General features: G+C 48.3%; 1 protein-coding gene across 2 annotated transcripts in view; it reads left to right on the plus strand.

The window, feature by feature from the left end:
* Gsg1l (GSG1 like) overlaps nt 1–19,713 on the plus strand; it is a 206,138-nt gene that overhangs the window by 53,286 nt on the left and 133,139 nt on the right. For both annotated transcript variants that reach the window (XM_008841629.1, XM_008841633.1), the window contains exon 2: nt 13,381–13,428. In XM_008841629.1, the coding sequence (XP_008839851.1) occupies nt 13,381–13,428 (48 nt within the window). The remainder of the gene's footprint in view (nt 1–13,380; nt 13,429–19,713) is intronic.

Below are 19,713 nucleotides of genomic sequence, written 5' to 3' on the forward strand. Positions count from 1 at the left end.
CATTCATCTTCCTGAGCCTCGCTGGGTTAGGCTGCATATCTCTCCAGAAGAGCCCTGTGTCTGTGGCCCCTCTTATCTCCCCTGAGGATGAGTAGGGTACCACTTACTGTTTACACTGCCAGGTGGTCCCCTGAGCCCGGGGATGCTGTCAGAAAATCATGGACAGACGATAACATCATTTCCCTGCCAATCAGGGCAGCTGGCCAGAAGATTATCTCTCTTTCCTCGTTTGCTTAGGATATTTGTTACTCTAAAAATATCCACGGCTGCTGTGTACATTCGAGCAGGCTGTGTACTGCATGACTTTGGGGAACATTATTCAAATAAGCCACGATGTAAACAGTCTTCCAGTCCTGTGCAGAGCAGGGGCCCTGTGAGAGTGGCCTGGAATGGTGCTGAAGCAAGAATTCCTTTATCCTAGTGTCTGACTCCAGGCATTTTCCTAGCACCTTTATAATTTTATTCCTAACAACATACCCTTGTACTATTGTGATTCTTTTTTGTTCTATGTTGGTTCACATTTTCCTTACACAGATGAATTTAAAGGGAGGTTTTATATTGCAATTAGAAATCTAGCAGTACTTGCCTAAAATACAAGAAATTCGTGCCTGTTCGTGTACGTGTGTGGTGTGGACTAATGCAAGTGTGAGCACAAAATGAAAGCAATGTATCAGGTGCTAGCTGGAGACCTCGGCCTTTTCTCATTTTATTTTTAAGTCCTACTGCATGGGCCCACCCCACCTGGTACCCTGATATCCCTGGTATCTGTCTGCTTTTCTGTCTTTGTAACATAGGAGATCAGCAAGTGTCAGAGCTGGTAAGGACCAGTTGGTGTAAAACTGACGTTTTTGTTGTTGTTGTTTTGTTTTGTTCTTTCCTGGAAGTAACCCGAGGGAATGAATCTGGAGGAGGTCGTTCCTATGAAGTAATTTGATGTCTTATCCCCATTGTGAGGCCCCGGAGGGACCCAAGGAGGCACAAGTTCCAGTCTAGCCCTCTGTCCACTGCTGGGATGTCTCGGTGCCTCAGGCCTTCCCGCTGTCCTGTCACTGCCAGGCACCCCATAGAGTGGTTTCCGAGATTGTTCTTTGGTTGTACAGATAGAGTATTGCCCTGCATCAAATCTTTCCACCAAGTTCCTCAGTGAGAACTAGAGGCCCTGGAGTCCACTCCCATTCATGTGTTTGGGGGTGAGCCCCCTGACCTCTTGGCACTTCAGCGTCTTCATCCCACAAAAGAGAACACTGCTGGTCCTTCCTCCCGACATTTATGAGGATCCCACCAGCGAGCTCACTGGGCACAATGTGCCGCATGTCTGCGTGCGTCAGACAGGCCTCAGAATGTCTGCTGTGGTTCTTTCTTGCAACCAGTCTTGGTGGCCTTTGCATTGCTCACAGTCTTCTAAATTAGAGAGCAGGGGTCTTGAGCCCTAGCTGCTGTTGAACATCTGGTGCACAGTGAGATCACAAGCCACTGAGAGCCCTTTCTGGGTCTTGGTTTCTGCATCTAGACTGAAGTCCCTCAACCCTCCTGCCATGCTGGGCAGAGCTGCATATTTCTTAGAGGAAGTAGGACCAGCTCTGGTGGTCTCAGCCTGTCTGGCTACCCAGTAGCTGTCCTCTCTTTTTCACTTTCTCTTCCAAAGCTTGCATCTGGGGAGGAAGATGGGTCAGGCTTTACAAGTTTCCAAAAAATATCAGAAAAGAGACCCTAGAAGACTATGGCAGAGGGAGAAGTAATTTACCTTGCTTTAACCAAAACCAGCACATGGGATGACACTGGTTTGCCCTTCACTACCACGGTTTCCTGCAGACCTTGAAAACAGAAACAGTGTATCCTTTGCTGTGTACTGGCCACACACAGGGTCATCACATTCGACAGCAGCCTGTCTCTGTCTATGGCAGTACTGGTTGCAGTAAGGGAGAGTCCCGCGTGTCCATGGGTGGCACTTGCTTTCCCACTCACGTGACACTTCAATACAAGGGTTGTGGTGGGGGCAGTTCTCTTCAATGAAATGAGTCGGGGGCCAGGCAACTCCCACATCCCCTCTCTGCCATTATCTAAGGAAGGGGGAGGAAGACCTCCCCACAAGAGTCCTTTACGGGAAATGCCACATGCCACATACTCACATGAGCAAGACCCAGTCACAAGGCCTCATCCAGACATGGGGCTCTGGCCTGGCTGCAGGAGCAGAGCCTCATCTGGTGGATAGGTCTCCTGCCCAGCATACTGTATGTGCACGAAGTGACAGCTATATCTGCTTTACAGATATGGGAGCATGCCAGAGAGCATGCCCTGGGCCACAGAGTTTGCTGATGGCAGAGTGAGGACTGGAACACAGGACCTATGGGCTCAACATTATTCCATTTAACCACTGAGGTGTTAAAATGCTTTGTTGTTGGGTTGGGCATACTGGTGCTTGCCTTTAGTCCCAGCATGCAGGAGGCAGAGGCAGGTGTATCTCTATGAGATCAAGACCAACCTGGTTTACATAGCATGTTCCAGGCCAGCTGGGACTACAGGGAGACCCTATCTCAAAAAACATGCTATGTTGTGGTTGTTTTGTTTCTTGAGACAGTCTTGCTACATGGCTCAGGGTGGCCTTGAACACACAATCCTCTGGCCTTCTGAGGGCACGTGTACATCACTGTGCTCAGACAGGATGTCAACAAAAGATAAGAATTCAGGTTCTGCAGTTTGAACTCCTGTAGAATGAATCTGTCTCCTTGGTTTATCCACTGTGCCTCAGATGCCTGGGCAAGGGAGTCTGGAGGGCACGGTGGTGCCAGTCAGAGTGCAGGCAGGGGCTCTGTCTTGGGGCTGCCATCCACTTGTAGAAACCACTCCCCCTAGAAAGACACCCCCCACTCTGGACTCCTGCCAGGAATCAAGGCCTGGCACCATCTGTAAGAGATAAATAAATCAAAATATCATCAGTGGATAACTGTGTGCCATCTGCTGCCCTGTCAGTTCAACCAGCAGAGGCCTCCCGAGAACTCTAAGAAGGCACTTGCCAGAGCTCTGCTGCCAGCCTGGTCATGAGAGAAGTGCCCTGCAGGCCTTCTCTCCCTGTGGCTCCCAGTGCCGAGCTCTTTGATTCTAGCCTGTGTGTGGACTTTTGACCTTGCCAAGTGACTAACACTGTCTCTCACCAGTCACATTTGCTGGGGACCAGGTCTCTGCCTTCCCAGCAAATCAAAGTACATGCTATAGAGAAAGGCCCTGTAGAGCACCTGCCCTGTGTGGGGCTCCTTCACCCACCTGGTCTCAGGACCACAGTCCAACTCATAACCAGCCTGATCTAGTCCAACTCTAGACCAGTCCACAGCTGGGTCTCTTTGGGAAGGTTCTTGGTTCTTCTGACCACTTGTGAAGTCCTCTTTGGAGAGCCCCAGAGACTTAGGACTAATGGATTTCTCCAGAACCACTGCTAAGAGGTATTACACAATAGCCAGCACAAAGGTTCTGTGCCATACTGCCTAGTTTGATTCCCACCTCCACTGCTGGCTGTGTGATGTGCGACGGGGGACTCAAGCTTCCTGTGCCTCAGTTTCTTCACCTGCAAAATGGAGGATGGTCCCTTCAACTGCCTCTCAGGGCTGTTGTGATGTGGGAAAATGGCACATGCAAAGCACCTAGAGCAAGGATTGGCACAAAGTATATGCGCGTGCTCTGTGGTGGCAGAGCAGGACATGAGGGTACACTCCTGTCATCTCAGAACTTGGGAGATGGACAGAGGAAGTATCCAAGGTTGAGGCCAACCTGGGTTACATAGTGGGTTCAAGGCCAGTCTGTGCTATGTAGTGATCCTCTCTCTTAACAAAACAAACAAAACAGCTCTCTATTAGCAAGTGCTATTTGTTGGCTGGCTTTGTGAGACTCATGTTCCCACTGCCCTCCATCCCCTGTCTTCTCCAGCCTCTTTCCACACCTACTGTGCAGAAATCTCAGTTTCACCGTCTGCCAGGGTGTCAAATGAAGTCACGATCCCCAGACTCAGGATGAGAGAATCCAGCCAAGGATGGTGGGCTTCCCACATCCCTCCCTTTCACTGCCCAAGTCTCTGCTGCCAGCTAAGACCTCAGCTTCTGTGTGTCCATGCCAAGGGCAACTTGGCTAACCTGCGGCACTCCCCACTTCTCTGCCAGCACCAGGCATCTGTCTCTGGCCCTTTCCCTTGATTCTGCTCATGGCTGTGCCAGGTTCCCACCCCCTACTCCGGATGAGCTTTCAGAATTACGGCCTCCTGCTTCTGGCTCCAGAAGATGCTCAGGGCTCTCCTTAGGAGGAGCTACAGCATCTCACTCAGAGTCCAGGGAAGAAATGCAAGCTTCCTTTGATGACGGGGCCAAGCAGGCAGCAGGCATTCCATGATCTGCCATCCCACTCCTTCTGCAAACCTGGACTAGAAGTATATTAGTTCCTGTTTATCTGTTGTTTCCCTTTTTATGGTCTCACCAATCAGTGGTCAAACATAATAAAAGTAGTTAATGGGAAAGTCTAAAAGTAAACAATTCATGTTTTATATCAGGAGCCATTCTGAACACCATGATGAGGCCTGGTGCCATCTCACTCTGTCCCACCTGGGACATCAGTTATCCCTTCATCTGGCATATCCATGCTGTATTCACTATTCGTCACTATAGCTGTCTGGGACCATCACAGTACCTTGTGCAGGAGAGAAAGACCGGATTCACAAACTCCTATTACAACACATGGTTATGATCACTGCATTCAGTTATCAGTTATTGTCGTTGATTTGTTATTGTGCCTGAAAGAATATCCAGTGTCTGCAGGGTTTGCTGCTTTGGGAGTCATCCATTGGGAGTCTTGGGATGTGCAACCCATGGGTAAGGGGGGGCGGACCACAGTACTGGAATGATTTCCATTTTGCAGGCAAGGAAAAGAATCAGAGAGGCAGAGATACTCACTGGTTATACAACTAGAAGTAGAGGATGGATTTGAACCCAAACCCCATTGCCTTGGAGTACCTTCCTTCCAAGGAGGGGCCTTGGACCTATGGTGAATGACAGTGGGGGCAGAGCTGATCCCTTTGCAGCTGCTGCCCGACTTACATCCTAATGAAGACTGTGTATCCAAACGACTTTCCTCATTTAGGCCTCTTGCTAACACATGAGGCTGGAGTGCTCAACCTTCCCTAGTGAAAAGTCTCCCCAACCAGATAACTAGAAATGTATAATTTGCCTGTTGTCTCCTGAATAACAGATGGCTGATCTGAGATTTGGACTCAGAACTGCATGAAGCCTACTTTTAAGCAGTCTGCCTGGCCTCCTATTGACCAGGCACATCCTGTGTCCCCTTGCAGCCTTCACAGGAGCTTCTTTCTGGGTGAGACCCAGGCTGAGGAGAGACTCATTGAGGTGGCCTTCTGACCCCTGGCCTGGGTATAGAGGAGCCAGACTGAGCCAGCTTTTCCCTGGTGGGTGGTGTTTGTGCCAGGTTCCTGGCAGCCTTCTGTCTGTCTAGGTTGGTTCTCCTGGGCCTGAGTAGGAATGTGCCTGATGACACAGCTCAAGTGGCCTCACCAAGGGAGATTTCTGGGCTCCTCTCCCCCAGCCAGGCTCCCCAAGGATGGTGGATCAGGGAGTCTAGCATGGAAGGAGGTCTGAGCCTCTTGAGCTGTGAGTTCCATTTCATGCTGCAGAAAGCCAGCACCCAGGAGACGAAGCCCTGGGGCCCAGGAAGCCCTGGCCTTTGTTCATCTTACTGCATTCTTCAAAAACATGCTTTAGACCCAGTATCTGGGGTTTGTTTCAAAACAAGACCCCACTGGAGCGGGACATGTGGAGACTAACTGGGCTGTGTCTGGTGCTGCTGAATCTGGGCACTTGCCCTGTCTTCACTGTTGCAAAAGCTGGCAATTCAACTTCCCACTCTGAAGTATGCTTCCAAATTTAGTTTTTATGTTTATTTAGATGTTTGTTGAGGGGTTGGGAGGATGAATGTGCCATAGTGCGGGTGTGGAGGTCAGAGGACAACTCTGGGGGGTGGCTCTCTCCCTCTGTCATCTGGGTTCTCAGGTCATCAGGCTGGGTAGCAAGCAACCATACCTGCTGAGCCATCTCACCCACCCTCTAGAGTATTCTTTATATTTTTTGCATTTATTTATTTATTTATTTTTTATGTGTATTAGTGTTTTACCTGCATGTATGTCAGTGTACCACATGTATGCAATGTGGAGGCCAGAAGAGGGCTTCAGATCCCCTAGAACTGGAGTTATGGACTATTGTCAGCTGGCACAGGCAGGTGGGTGCTGGGAACCAAACCCAGGGGTCTCTGCAGGAGCAACTGATATTCTTAACCACTGAGTCATCTCTCCAGCACAACCCCCACCCCAACTCCGAAGTATTCTTGAAGATATTACAGGCTTCCCCCTGCCTGGCCACAAATGGCCTTGAGTCCAGCTCCACCTCTGGGCAAGGTCAGGCCCCTCTACCACAGAAAGAACTTTAGAAAGACACAGCCCCAGGTCCAGATCCTGCCTTTTACTGGCTTTGTGGCCTTACATGGACTGCTTCACCTCTGTGAACCTCAGTTTCCCTCTCTATAGAATGGGGATGGATGCTGACCTCATATGTGACCATAGTGACAGCTGGTAGCTCATTTGTATGACACTTATTCCAGGCTCCCCTTGGGGTTGTTGGATGTGGCTCAGAGGCAACGAGACAAACTCAGGCATCTACCTGAGATGCCCCAGAGGTCAGGCTCCGTCTTGGACACAGCAAGTTGATAGAGCATGAGACATCATAACAAGATGCTGGACCGCAGAGTGGAGTGAGCAAGGAAGGTTCCTGGTGGTAGAGCTAGAGGCCATTTGAGCCGGATCTTAAAGGCCAGGGAAGGTCTTCCTGCACAGAAATGGAGAGGGCAAAGGTTTTGAGTAGAAAGGACCAAGGTTGGGAGGGTGAAGCGATAGGCTGCAACCCAGAGTGAAGGCAGCACTCAAAAACATGATGTCTGCAGGCCTAGTGGCACATGCCTGCAATGTCTGTACTCAGGAGGCTGAGGCAGGAGAATCATCAGGTCAGGCTGGGCTGCACATGATCCTGTCTTAAAAAGCCGAACCAAGGTGGGTGTGGTGGTGCACGCCTTTAATTCCAGCACTTGGAAGGCAGAGGCAGGTGGATCTCTGTGAGTTCAAGGCCAGCCTGGTCTATATAGTGAGTTTCAGGCCAGCTGGGGTTATAGGGAGACCCTGTCTCAAAAAGGATTAAAAAAAAAAAAGCCAAACCAAAGGAAATATAAAAGACGTAGTGTCCTAGGTGATGGTCTCTAGGTCCTCCACTTAATGACAAACTGAGGAACTGCATAGCTGCCCAATGTCTGCCCCCAGCCGCCATCTCCCCAGCACAGTCCACATCCTTTTGCCTGACATCTCCTTTCTATGTCTGCCCCAGACGTCCAGTCCTCACCTCCACCTGTCTGTCGCAGGTGTGCAGCCTCACTGTCAATTCAGAGCATCCCTCCTCAGAGCTCTTGATAAAGGCCTCCTAGGAAAAGCTCTTTCGGCTCCCCACAGTGGTGCCCCCTGCACCTCTCTCCACTGTTCCGGGCTATGAAGATGCCACAGTGAACAGGACTCTTGTGGACATAAAGCTTCTGTTGGTTGCTGAAGACAGCTGACAGATTCCAAGTTGCTTTGTGTGTGGCTTTATCTATAGAGAAAGCTCTAGGGTGATTGACACACAGACACACACAGAGATAGATACACACATACCATATACAAACACACAGATAGATACACACATACCATACACACACACGAGCACACAGACAGACACGCACACGCAAGGACATACAAGAGTGTGCACCTTGCAGTTAGAACGGAGGCTCTGAGGGGTTGGGATTTTGCCTTCCTGGCTCGCTGCCCAGCACACAGTAGGCATTCAGTGAAGGTTTTGGTGGAGCACAGCTGCACGGATACGAAGCACTGATGCTGGTAACTGAAGGGAAATTTATTTTTATTGGTGCGTATGCTACAGACTGTCAGGCCTCTTAGGGCATTTCCATACACATATGTCATGTACTGGGTCATATTCAGCCCCACTGTCCTTCCTCTTCCCAAATGCCCCCCCCATTTTATTTTTATATCTTTTTTAAAAATTAAATTTTAGTATTGCTGTTATTATTATTGCTATTTTATTACTGATATGTGTGCCACAGCACATGTGTGGAGGTGAGAGGTCAACCCTGTGGAGTCGATTCTCTCCTTCCACCTTATGTAGGTTCTGGGGATTGAGCTCAGGTCTCCAGGCTGCAGCCACTTTTACCTGCTGAGCCATCTCGTTGACCCATCTTTTCAAAAAAAATATATATAGATTCTGCTTGAGAGAAAACATGTAATGTTTGTCTTTGTGGTATTGTTTGTTTCATTTGACATAATGATCTCCAGTTCTGTCGGTTTTCCTGAAAATGGCAGAATTTCATTCTTTATGGCTGAGCAAAACTCCATCATGTACACACACCATGTCTTTCTCCATTCATCCATTCCTAGGTACTATGGCAGCTTTTTGAACTTGACTGTCATGAATAGGGCCACAATAAACATGGTGTGCAGGTGGGGGAGAAGTATATTTTTAGGCTCAAAATTAAACACCTGTAGACCAGTGCTTAATATGCTGATTTTGATTTTGACTTCCAGAAAGAGCTGTGCATTGTCAAGCCTGTGGCCTCTGGGCAGCTTCATGCTGTGCTCCAGCCCTGGTCTACACATTCACCTGTAAACAAAGTCCAGGACAGGCACACTCTGTAGACAGTTAAGTCAGTGAACAACTGAACCATCGCAGCAAGACTCGTGGACAGACCCCCCTGCTGCACCACCTGTCAGACCCTGGGCAGTGCTGGCTTTCTAGTTGCTAGGCCTCCACCCTGCCAATGCATCTATAAATAGCCACAGTGCACCCCTGGGAGGGTGCCATATGCTTTCTGCCAGGCCTTGATGACCTGCATGGCCAGAATGTCAATTCTCATCCATCTAGACAGGACTAGCCCTGCTACCCATCCCCACAGGCCCTTCAGTCACTGTTGGCCACTCATGTCTTGCGTGGGTGACGCTGTGGGCTGCATTTTGAGTCCCACATGTGGGTCTCTAAGGATGCAGTGCCCCAGTGCTGTTCTTTAAGGTGGTGGGGGGATGAGCATACACCCTGACTTCTGGTGTGCACACAGTATCCAGTCTGCTGGGGAGCCAGCAAGTCAAACTCCTTATAACTGAGGATACCTCCCAGCCCCCAGTCACAGGGCATTCCCAGAACTTGTAGAACCCTCTAGTCACCTAGAGGTTCTTCTCCTTCCTGTGGGAGCTACAGGACCCTCACTGGGTAACCAGATTCTTGCTGAGCCAACGTCTGGCTTTCTCTTTCCCAGGCCAATGCTCCCTAGGGATCTTGTTGTCTCCTTAGGGTGCTATGGAGGGGCTGCTGCTTAGGAGGCCCAGCCCACTTCTCTGCTGAAATCTGATCCCCTCCTCAACAGAGTTGTCCCCTGTGGAAGCCCCTTTCATAGGGTTCTGGGGATACTATGGGCCTTTAGGGACTGTCCTTTCTGGGGACAGGTCGCCCTCTTGGGAGGGTGAGTGATGTACCTTTAAACCACCCGGTGGCTTTTAGACACATTGAACCTGTGGGCCTGGAGACCTCTTAAATCAGATGACTTTGGGACACTGCCACCTTCTTCAGTCCATGGTCCAAGAAGATATGCTAGCATCAGGAGGCTGAAACATAACAATGCTCAGTAATCTCATGGTCTTGCCTCAGGCTGGTATGTGTGGCACAGGGGTCAGTGCACTTCAGTTTTATATCCATCATAACCCCTTACTTAAACATATCAGCTTAATAATACCCAGCACAAGGATGCTTTAAGGGCCACTTGTAAAAGCAACACATCAATATGGCGCCATTCAACATCTTTCTCATGAATGTTGAGCTAATCTCTATCATGGAGACAAAGGCATCATATTTTTATGTCGGCTGGTAGAACTTTGGTCCTCGAAGCATCATCCTGTCTCCCTTGTGTCACTTCTAATAATTTTTCCTTAAACATCAGCTTTGCACTGCATAAGCAGCATGGGCTAAGTTTGACCATATCTGCTCAAGTATCTTTTCATTTTCATCTGTGTGACAGAAATAGAATCATGAGAGCCATTTATTTAGCCCCATGTGTATTTCCTCCATCTGCATGGAGGTATGCTCCCAGGAGATTCCTTACAGGACTCAGCTGGGAGCAAGACAGCAGGAACAGCTGGCCACAGTAGGAAACTCTGGGAATAGCTAGCTGGGAGCAGTTCAGGGCCTGGAGTTCAGAGTCCATGGGTCAAGTTGTACCCTTGCCCATCACTTGCTGTGTGGTGTTGGGTAAATTACAGAAAGTTCAGAGGCTCAGTTCATGCATCTCTACAGTGGGGATTCTTAGAGGTGAAAGAGAAAGCAAAAAAAAAAAAAACTTGATAGAACTTTTCACAAACTACAAGAAGAAAAGGAGGAGGAGGAGGAGGAGCGGAGGAGTGACCTCAGATTGATTAAAGGAAGAATGTCAGAAACCTACAACTAACAAACTTCCCCCTAAGACTGGGGACAAGACCCAGATGTCCACTTTTGCCAATTCTAGTCAACATTACACTATAGGTTTTAGTCAAAGCAGGTGAGGGCAAACAAAAGAGATAAATTTAGGAAGAAGCAAGCCCATCTCTGAAGATGACATGAACTTAGATTGTACAGCAAATCCTGGGAACTGAGTGACAACCATCAGAACTAGAACATACACTCAGCAAGATGGCAGGGTGCAGTGTCTGTGTTAAAAATGAATCACATTTCTAGACACCAGCAGTGTCTAGAATCCAAAAATGAAATTAAGGAAACCATTCTATTTATAACAGTATAAAATAGTAAAACAGGAATAAGTTTAATGAGAGGAACGTGAAACCTATGCTTTGAAAACTACAGGACATTGTTGAAGGAAATGTGAACAGTTCTAAGCAGAGAGGAGGCAGTCCACGCTCGCGAAAGAAGGCTTCATCTGAGCTGGCTCTGCCCACAAGGTGCTCTTCAGAGTCGGTGCACTTCTCAACAAAATCCCAGTCTGGTTTACTGCAGAAACTGACAAGTTGGTCTTAAAATTCACATGGAAATGCCAGAGCCCTCAAATAGCCAAAACAATTCTAAAAGTCAAAATCAGAGAACTCAGTTTCCAATTTCAAAACTTCAAAGCTACGAAGATTGACTGTGCTGATATGAGGGCAGACAAACTCCACACTCACACCAGTGGATGCCTGAAAAAATTAGTTTTTGAAGAGGCCCTGGAACAGCTGGACAGCCATGCACCAAAGCTGGACCCCTCATGTACACCAGACACAGGATCAATGCTAATATTACACAACTCTGAGGGTACAGGAATGAATCTTCGTGAGATTGGTTAGGCAAGCCTTCTTAGATACGATCCCAAACACACCACAGAAGGAAAATAGATAAAAAGGATTTCATAAAAGCTTAAAGCTCTTTATTCTATCATGTCTCTACCATTTCTAAAATTTTCTATTTATTATTTTCAGACTGGAGTTGACCAAAGTAACAGAAGTTATGGTAAACAAAACAAAGGAATATTATTTTGCTAATAAAAATCAGTGAAATGCTGATACATGGCACACCATGGACAGTCCTTGAAACCTTTAAGGAGAAAAGCCAGTCACAGAAGGCCACATACCGGATGATTTCATTTCTGAGAAATGCCCAGACTAAGCAAACCTACAGAAACAGAAAATAGATTTGCTGTAGCCTAGGGCTGGGAGGGTTGGAGGAACTGACGGTGGACTGCTAATAGGTACAGGGTTTCTTTGGGGGATGAGGAAATGTGTGAAATTGATTGTGTGATAGTTATGCGGCCTTCTGACAGACGATACTGAGACTACATGGAAAACCGTTGAATTGTCCCCCTTAAAGCAGAGAATCAAACAAAGCATTGTCAAAGGGAGGAGACAGCAAAATCTCTGGCACATATGTCTTAAACCCTATCTGGGAGCCAGTTGTGGTGGGAGCCGGGGAGCCTGTCCTCACCAGCCTATGCAAATGCTTCAGTTTCTTTTAAAATCAGAAGGAATAATTAAACTTTGAAATGGAGGAAGTGTTTAATACTTAACATAAACACCTTTATAGCAGTAAGGCTACAAAATATAATTGTTTTTGAGATAGGGTCTCACTAACCTCAGATTCATGATCTTCCTGTCCTAGCCTCCCAGGTTACAGGTGTGTGTCAGCACACCTGGCTGAAACACAATTTTTAATGCTGGTTTTATTTTCTGTGTGGGAAGGGGTTCCTTGAAGGAGATGTATCTAAGACCCAGTCAGTGTGGCCCTGGGGCTGGCCTGAATTTGGCTATTTGACTTACTCCTTATGGCTTTGAGGGAAACAATATATCATTAATGAAGGTTTAAAACAATTCACTCAAAATCTAACACAAAACTAAATTTTCTTTCTTGGGGGGGTGCTTTTGAGATGGAACCCAGAGCTTTGTGAATATGAGTGTCCCACCCCTGAGCCAGCCCCCAGACCCTTTCTTCTTAATTCTCTCCCAGTTCTTATCAGCAAATTTCCCTTTATATTGTTGATCATAATTTAGGACCACCGTCTTGCTGTGTGACCTAGGCTCGTTGCTCAGTCTTTCTGAGCCTTTATTGTCTTCATCTGCAAAGGAAGGTCAGGGTCCTACCTCTCAGTGCAGAGCAGATTGTGGAAGCAAACCTGCCTCAGCTAACACAGTGATACCTCCTGCCTGTAGCTTTTGGCCTTATGATTCTTGGGCAAGAGTGACTTGAGAGAAGACAGCTCCTTGGTGGCCCTCAAGACCTACTGTGTTTGGGCCCTGACTTCCTTAATGTCACTTCCCACAACATCCTGGCCACCTTTGCATTAACATGTGCTTGGCAGGAGGCTTGGGAGCCTAGAGGCTTCAAAGACCCCCTCTCAAAACAGACAAAAGGAGGTGGAGCAGGAGGGATGTGGAAGGGGGTGCAGTTAGGCTCATGGAGGCCACCCTGGGCTCATAATGGAAATTTGGATCTATTCTTTGGGTCGTCCTCAAAGGTGTTTGTGCATACATGTATGTGCACATGTGTGTGCATGTGTGTATGCTTATACTTCGTGTGATCAGTGTACAGGATGGATGGGAGGGATCTGCGTGGTAGGCATGAAGAGCTGGCAGTTCCCACTCATGCTCTTGGTACACAGAGCTGCTAGGAATAAGGGGTAAGGCATCGATCAGCCTCATGGGTGGGGTTGGGGTGCTGCTGGCTCTGGGGCTTTGAGAAGGGGACAGAAAGCTGCTGTGGAAAGTTTTTGCATTCTGAAACCTTTCTTTTCTCTCCCAAGGTGAGAAATGCCGCAGCTTCATTGACTTGGCCCCAGCTTCGGAGAAAGGTAAGTGACCCAACCCTGCCCTCTCTGGGTACCTGGCCCTGCCCAGTGGCTTGTCAGAGCCCTGGGATGTCTCTCCCTCAGCTGATGTGCTGGCCAGGAGCTGGCTGTCTTGTTACAGGACACTGTTGGTGTGTGGAGGAGGCCCCTGGCTGGGTGACAGTCCTGCCCTAGATGCTGTCTCCTTGAATAGTGTCTCCTTGGGGGACCAAGGGACAAGAAACTCAGTGTCCCTGTTGGTAGGAAGAAGCCACCCCTCCTCAGGGACGTCTCCTCTGCATTGAGGGTTTCTGGGGCTGTTTCCTCGCTGTGCCCGTGTTGTATCCTGAGGCTTTCGGTTGAACCATGGGGGCTCATTGTGACTCACAAGTGTTCCTTAAAAGGGCCTGGTGGCCACCAATAGTTTCTGATAGCCCTGTGCCCAGCTCTGTCAGTCAAGACTTGGTCAACTTCTTGATGAAGGGGCCATCCCTCTCACTGCCACTGATGGTGGGGAAACAGACTCTGAGTTAAGTCGCTCGAGTCTCAGGTCTAAGAGGCAGGCAGAGCTGGTGTCTTTAAGACAAGACTTTGCTGTGTAGCCCAAGTTGGCCTGGAACTCATGATCCTCCTGCCAGAATGCTGGGATGACAGGTGTGGGTCTCCATGCCCAGCTCAGGGCTGGGTTTCAGTCTAGGCTCTGTCCCTGGATCATGCCTGTGCAGAGCTGGGTCTTTCTGAATTTTAAATTCAGGAGTCTATGTATGTGCCTCTCTCACTGAGGCCAGTGTGAGTGAGTGTGCCTGAGTGGAGGACCTGAGTGAGTGTGCACACCTTCCTTAGCACGTGTGTATCTGTATAGTAGGGGTGCGTTGGGCCTGCTTCTCCCAGGAGGCTCGGCTCCTCCTGCTTCCTTTATGGGGGCCAGGGGCCCCTAAGAGCAAATGTCTTCTGTTTTGCTGGCAGCATAATTTGACTTTTAGGGATTGGTAACCTGCAGAGGACAGTCTGTCAACATGTACAAAGATGTTTACGAGAAAGCTGGTGGCCGACTTTGTCACCTAATGGTGTTCCTGCTCCTGCTTCCTCTCAAATGCCTGGGCTCTTCTTCAGGATGGTGGGGCTGGCTGGTAGCAGCTGCGTGGTTCTCCCAGCACCACCTCCCAGCAGCCTTGAGGTGCTCTGGAGTCCACCTACTTGCTCTCCATCTTCCCCTGCACTAGATTCTCCACTCCACAGGTAGGAGCCCGAGGTACATGGATGGAGTCACTTTCTCTGAACCATCAGCCTGTAGGCCTGCGCTGAGCATTTGTGTCCCAATGGGTTTTCACCCCTAATGTACTCTCTGGACTCTGATTGCATACCAGATCCCTGGTCCTCCTTCCTGGAGTCTTCCTGGTCTGTGGAGGTGACAGAAAAACCACCACCCTCACACTGACAGGCCTCACTGCCCCGCGCTCTGGGCACTATTCACACACTGAGTCATGTAATCCCCTTTTACAGGTGAGGAGACTGAGGCACAGGGCAGTCACACAGGAGGTAGGATTCAGACTTGGTTCTTTTGTTGGTGGTGGTTGTTTCTTTTATTAAAAAACATTTAAAAACATTTATTCCGTGTGTGTGTCCCATGTGCTACAACTTGTACCTGGGGTCAGAGGACAACTTGCAGGAATCAGTTCTTTCCTTCCATCATGTGGGTCCCAGAGACTGAACTCGGGTCACTTGGCTTTGTGGAAAGAGCATTATCCACTGGACCATCTCATCCACACATTGTTTGTTTCTTAAGACAGGGTCTCATGTGGCCCAGGCTGTTTTTAAACTCCTGATCCTCCTGCCTCCACTGAGCCTGACTCTTAAACATCTGGTTCTGCTGAAAAGGTAGATCTAGGGGGTCCCAGGGGAAACCTTTCTTTAAGACCTCTGGCTGAGTTCAGGCTAGCATGCCCCTTCTTGCCTTAAACCTCTGTGTTGGTTGGTACATTTTCTTTTACTGTGATGAAAATCGAAAACCCTGCCTCTAAGTTTCTTGGTTGTCACGATGATCTTGTTATTTATTTATGATTTATTTACTTAATTATTATGGGGATGGGATCCAAGACCTCACATATGCTGGGCAAGTGCTCTATAACTGGGTCATACTCCTAGCTCCAGCGTGATTTTTTTTTTTGATACAAGGTCTTGTCATGTAGCCCAGGTTCTTGATCTTCCTTTCCTCCTCCTTCTCTAATTCATGATCTTCCTTCCTCAGCCTCCCCAGTGCTGGGCTCACAGATATATGCTACCACACCTGATTTGGAATGTTCTTTTAAAAACATGTCATATAATAGGATCTCTTCCTGTAGGTCTTCCTCACAGCACCCTCCCTGTGGCTGCACAGGTCCTGTGTGACCTGGCCCTCTACCCTCGTGTCTTCTCTTGCCACCTCCCCTCCCTCCTTACATTCCAGCTCCAAAATACTTGCTGTTCCTTGAGTCAGCCAAGTGGCTATGTGCCTTAGGGCCTTTGCACATGCTGTTCCTTGCTCCCAGAACACTGTCCTTCCAGGTCTCTCTCTATACACTTAGAAAAATTTTAGTAACATGTAAGTGGGCAAACTAGAGGAAAGACTTGTTTTTAAAAATATATCATTTATTATTTTTATGTGTATAAGTGTATTGCCTGCATGCATGTGAGTGTACCCATGTTGTGCAATGCCATGGAGGTCAGAAGAGGGCTTCGGATTCCCCTGGAACTGGAGTTAAGGACGGTTCATAGCCACCATGTGGGTGCTGGGAATTGAACCCAAGTCCTCTGTAAGAGCAGTCGGTGCTCTTAACAGCTGAGCCATCTCTTAACCCTGGTTTCCTTCTTTTTAAAGCATGGATATGGATCAGTAAGATGGCTCAGTGGGTAAAGGTACTCACTACTAAATCTGACCTCTTCAGTTTGAATCCTGGGACTCAGAAGTGGAAGGAAAGACTTGACTCCAGTAAGTGGTCTTCTGACCCCCCCATACATGCACTATAGCAAACACACACACGAATAAATGTAATAAAAAAACCTTGAGTTCTATTGGTGTATAAATCACATTTTCTTTACTCATCAATGGATACTGAGAGTGACTCCATATCTTGGCCACTGTGAATAATACTGCAAAAAAACAGAGGCCTCTTTAAGCTAAGGACGGTATAGCCACCATGTGAGTGCTGGGAATCGAACCTGGGTCCTCTGCAAGAGCAGTCAGTGCTCTTAACCGCTGAACCATCTCTCTAGCCCCGAGAGGAAAGACTTGTAAGCCCACCTCTTGATATTTACTAATAATGTATTGCTTTATAAGGTTTTGCAAAAATATGCTCATGCATACTTGTGCATATAGATACATGTTTTACATGTATGAAATCATAGATTGCTTTTCATATCAACACCTACAACCTTCTGCCTTCTCCTCCTGCTCCTCCTCCTCTTCTTCCTCCTCTTCCTTCTGAAAATACACAGGAAGGGCTTTCCTTACCCCTGCTTCTTCCTCCTGCAGGCTTTTCAGTCTCAGGGACAACAGTATTTTATCAAGTCACAGTAAGCAGCTAGCTGATCTTGAAGACCAGCATATCAGTCAGCAATATCTACAGCAATGCTGGGTAATAAGCTAGCCCATAATTCCTTGCTCACGTTTGGAGGTTTGGGGAGGGGTTTGCTGATGTAGGCTGACTTGATCCCAGGATGTAGACTGGTCTCAAGCCTGCTTATCATGGCTGTGTTCTTGGGCCATGTGGAGGGTGAGCTGGCACCTGGTGGAGCTCCTCTGATGGTACTGTCAGAAACACAGGGCAGGAAGGCTCACTCCATAAGCAGGCATGAGGCCTTGGCTTGTGTCAGGCCCAGTGATGTCCCATTGGCCAAAGCAAGACTCAAGCCCAACATTCAACATCAGTGGGGCAAAAAGTACGCCATCCATGGGGATCCTGGGGTGCTGTGGGATAATAGTTGCTGAACGATAATGGAGCCCTCTCCTGGGTGTGACTAGGATGTTGGTGTGGCCTTGGCTGGGTTATGGTGAGAGGCTTGTTCATTTTCTTTCAGCTTCTCCCTGATGCTAATAGGAACTTAATTTCCCCCTAGGTGAGTTGGCATTTGGTGAGGAAGAAGCCATCCACTCCTTCATTACACGCTGGGGGGCCCTCTGAACCCACCATGCTCACACAAGCTTTTCTGACATGTGTATCTCAAGCACCTTTTACAGGCAAGGTTTGGGCATGTGCAGGGGGTGGGGTAGGGGACTGGAGCAGACGACCTGGCCCATGAGAACTGTCCCCATGCAGGTATCTAAGCATGCTGCTACCGACATGGCAACTGGGCTCTTAACTAGGACTGAAAAAAACTCACTCTACTGCAAAACCCATTCCACACTGGGGAACTTCTTTCTCGAGCACTGAGAAAAGCCAGGTGTCAACTCACTTCAGGGAGGTGGCAGTGCATGCAGATGTGTGGCCCCTCTCTTCATAATGTTAACAGGGATGCCAGGGAAGACTTGCCCCAAGTTGTTGGTCAAGGTGTGATATGCGGGCACCCTCAGTCCTGTCCTGTGGGAGACAGGCTTGAGCCTAGGGTAAAAGTCTTATTGACAGCCATACAGCAGACCCAAGGCAACAGCTGACCGCTTGAGCCACAAGGAACGCCTTGTGACATTTGCTCCCATTGGCAGATCATGAGACTGATGCCTAGAGCTCACCACTCCCTAATCACCACCCTTGGAATTCCAAATTGCAACACTTAGATATTGCAACAGTCAGGGTCATGTGGTTTCCAGGAATCCAGGCTCTGTAATCTGAAACCCATTATGCTAATGAGGCATCCTACCCACTATTCTGTGATAGGACATTAAGTCTGTTATGCTAATAGGACGCTAAGTCTGTTATGCTAATAAGGTATCCTACTTGCTGTGCTGTGATTGGACCACTACCCCTATATAAGCTTGTGCCTTCCTGCAATAAAGCAGACCTGTGTCACTGAACCTGGTCTCCTGTGTCTGAATGTGGCTCTGCTGACACAGTCTCCTCACCAGCCCTGGGGTCCGGGACCGGGCAGAAGCAGTGACGACAAAAGATGGCACCAGGCGGGCAGAAGAGTGGCCTCAGCCCAGGGAAGGCAGAAGAGTGGCCTCAGCCTAGGGCAGGCAGAAGAGTGGCCTCAGCCCAGGGCAAGTGGAGGAGCAGCCTCGACGCCTGTGAGAACGAAGGAGCGGCACCAGTGAGAACAGAGGAGTGGCCGCCGCTGGCGGTGACCGCATTGTCCCTCCATCTTCCCCTGACCTTTCTACAGAGCCTTCTGACCCCTAGTCCCAATTTGACCCAGCTATTTTTTGGAGGTTCCAAGAAACTTCCTTTCCTCGTTTGTGAGGAAACGTACTCATTTGTGGGGAAAATATTTTCCAGTAGCTTCCCAAAGAAGACACAACACTTGATTGCAACCATGCACACCTGAAGCCACTGTTATTCCTCCCTCACACTAGAATGAATGTTTGGCTGGGCATAAGATTCTAGGTTGGAAGCCATTTACCCACAGTGTGGGCCATGCTGATTTCCTCTTCCCACTCAGCTTCCCACATTGCTGGAAATCCAGGCTGTCTGATGCTGACCGTGGCTGGGTCTTTTTATCTCTCAAAGCTTTTCATGTCTTATTTGGTGTCCTTATCTCTGAAATTTTCTATTTTCATATCTACTTAATCCTGAGATTTAATTCAACTTTTGTCTTTCAAAAATTCTATTTTTTAAAGTTTGTGTTATGTTTTTAATCGTTAAGAGATTTCCCTATTATCTGAGTTCCTCTCCCTAATCTCCTGCTTTTGCTGGATGGATATGATGCCTCCTCCTCTCTGTGGATACTAACCTTTAAAAATTTCTGTACTCTTTAATGTCTCTGTTCCTTCTAAATTGTTTGGTTTTAGCCTCTACTTTTTATTCTGTAAGTTTTTCTTAAATATGTGAAGCTTTACATTTTTTTGTTTATTCATCACTCTTTCAGACTGAGTAGCCCAGACTGGCCTTGAACTGATGACCCTTTTGCCTCGGTCTCCCAAGTGCTGTGATGGCAGACCTGGCATTCTTAGTTGGGAGTGAGGTATCAGTGGGGAGAGGAGGCTTCCTGAGCTCTCTCGTGTTATAGAATCTGCCTCTAGCTGCTGCTGGCCACCCCCTGAGGGAACCCCCAGGCCTGCAAGCCCAGCTGACCCACCACAGAAACCACTAGACTTCTTCCTTCTCTGCCACCATCCTGTGGCAGCACCAGGTCTAGGAGCTAGGCATCAGCACCTCTCCCTTTTTCAGTCACATGATA

The sequence above is a fragment of the Nannospalax galili genome, unplaced genomic scaffold (assembly GCF_000622305.1).
Source record: "Nannospalax galili isolate Female #2095 unplaced genomic scaffold, S.galili_v1.0 scaffold411, whole genome shotgun sequence".
Classification (NCBI taxonomy): Eukaryota; Metazoa; Chordata; class Mammalia; order Rodentia; family Spalacidae; genus Nannospalax; species Nannospalax galili.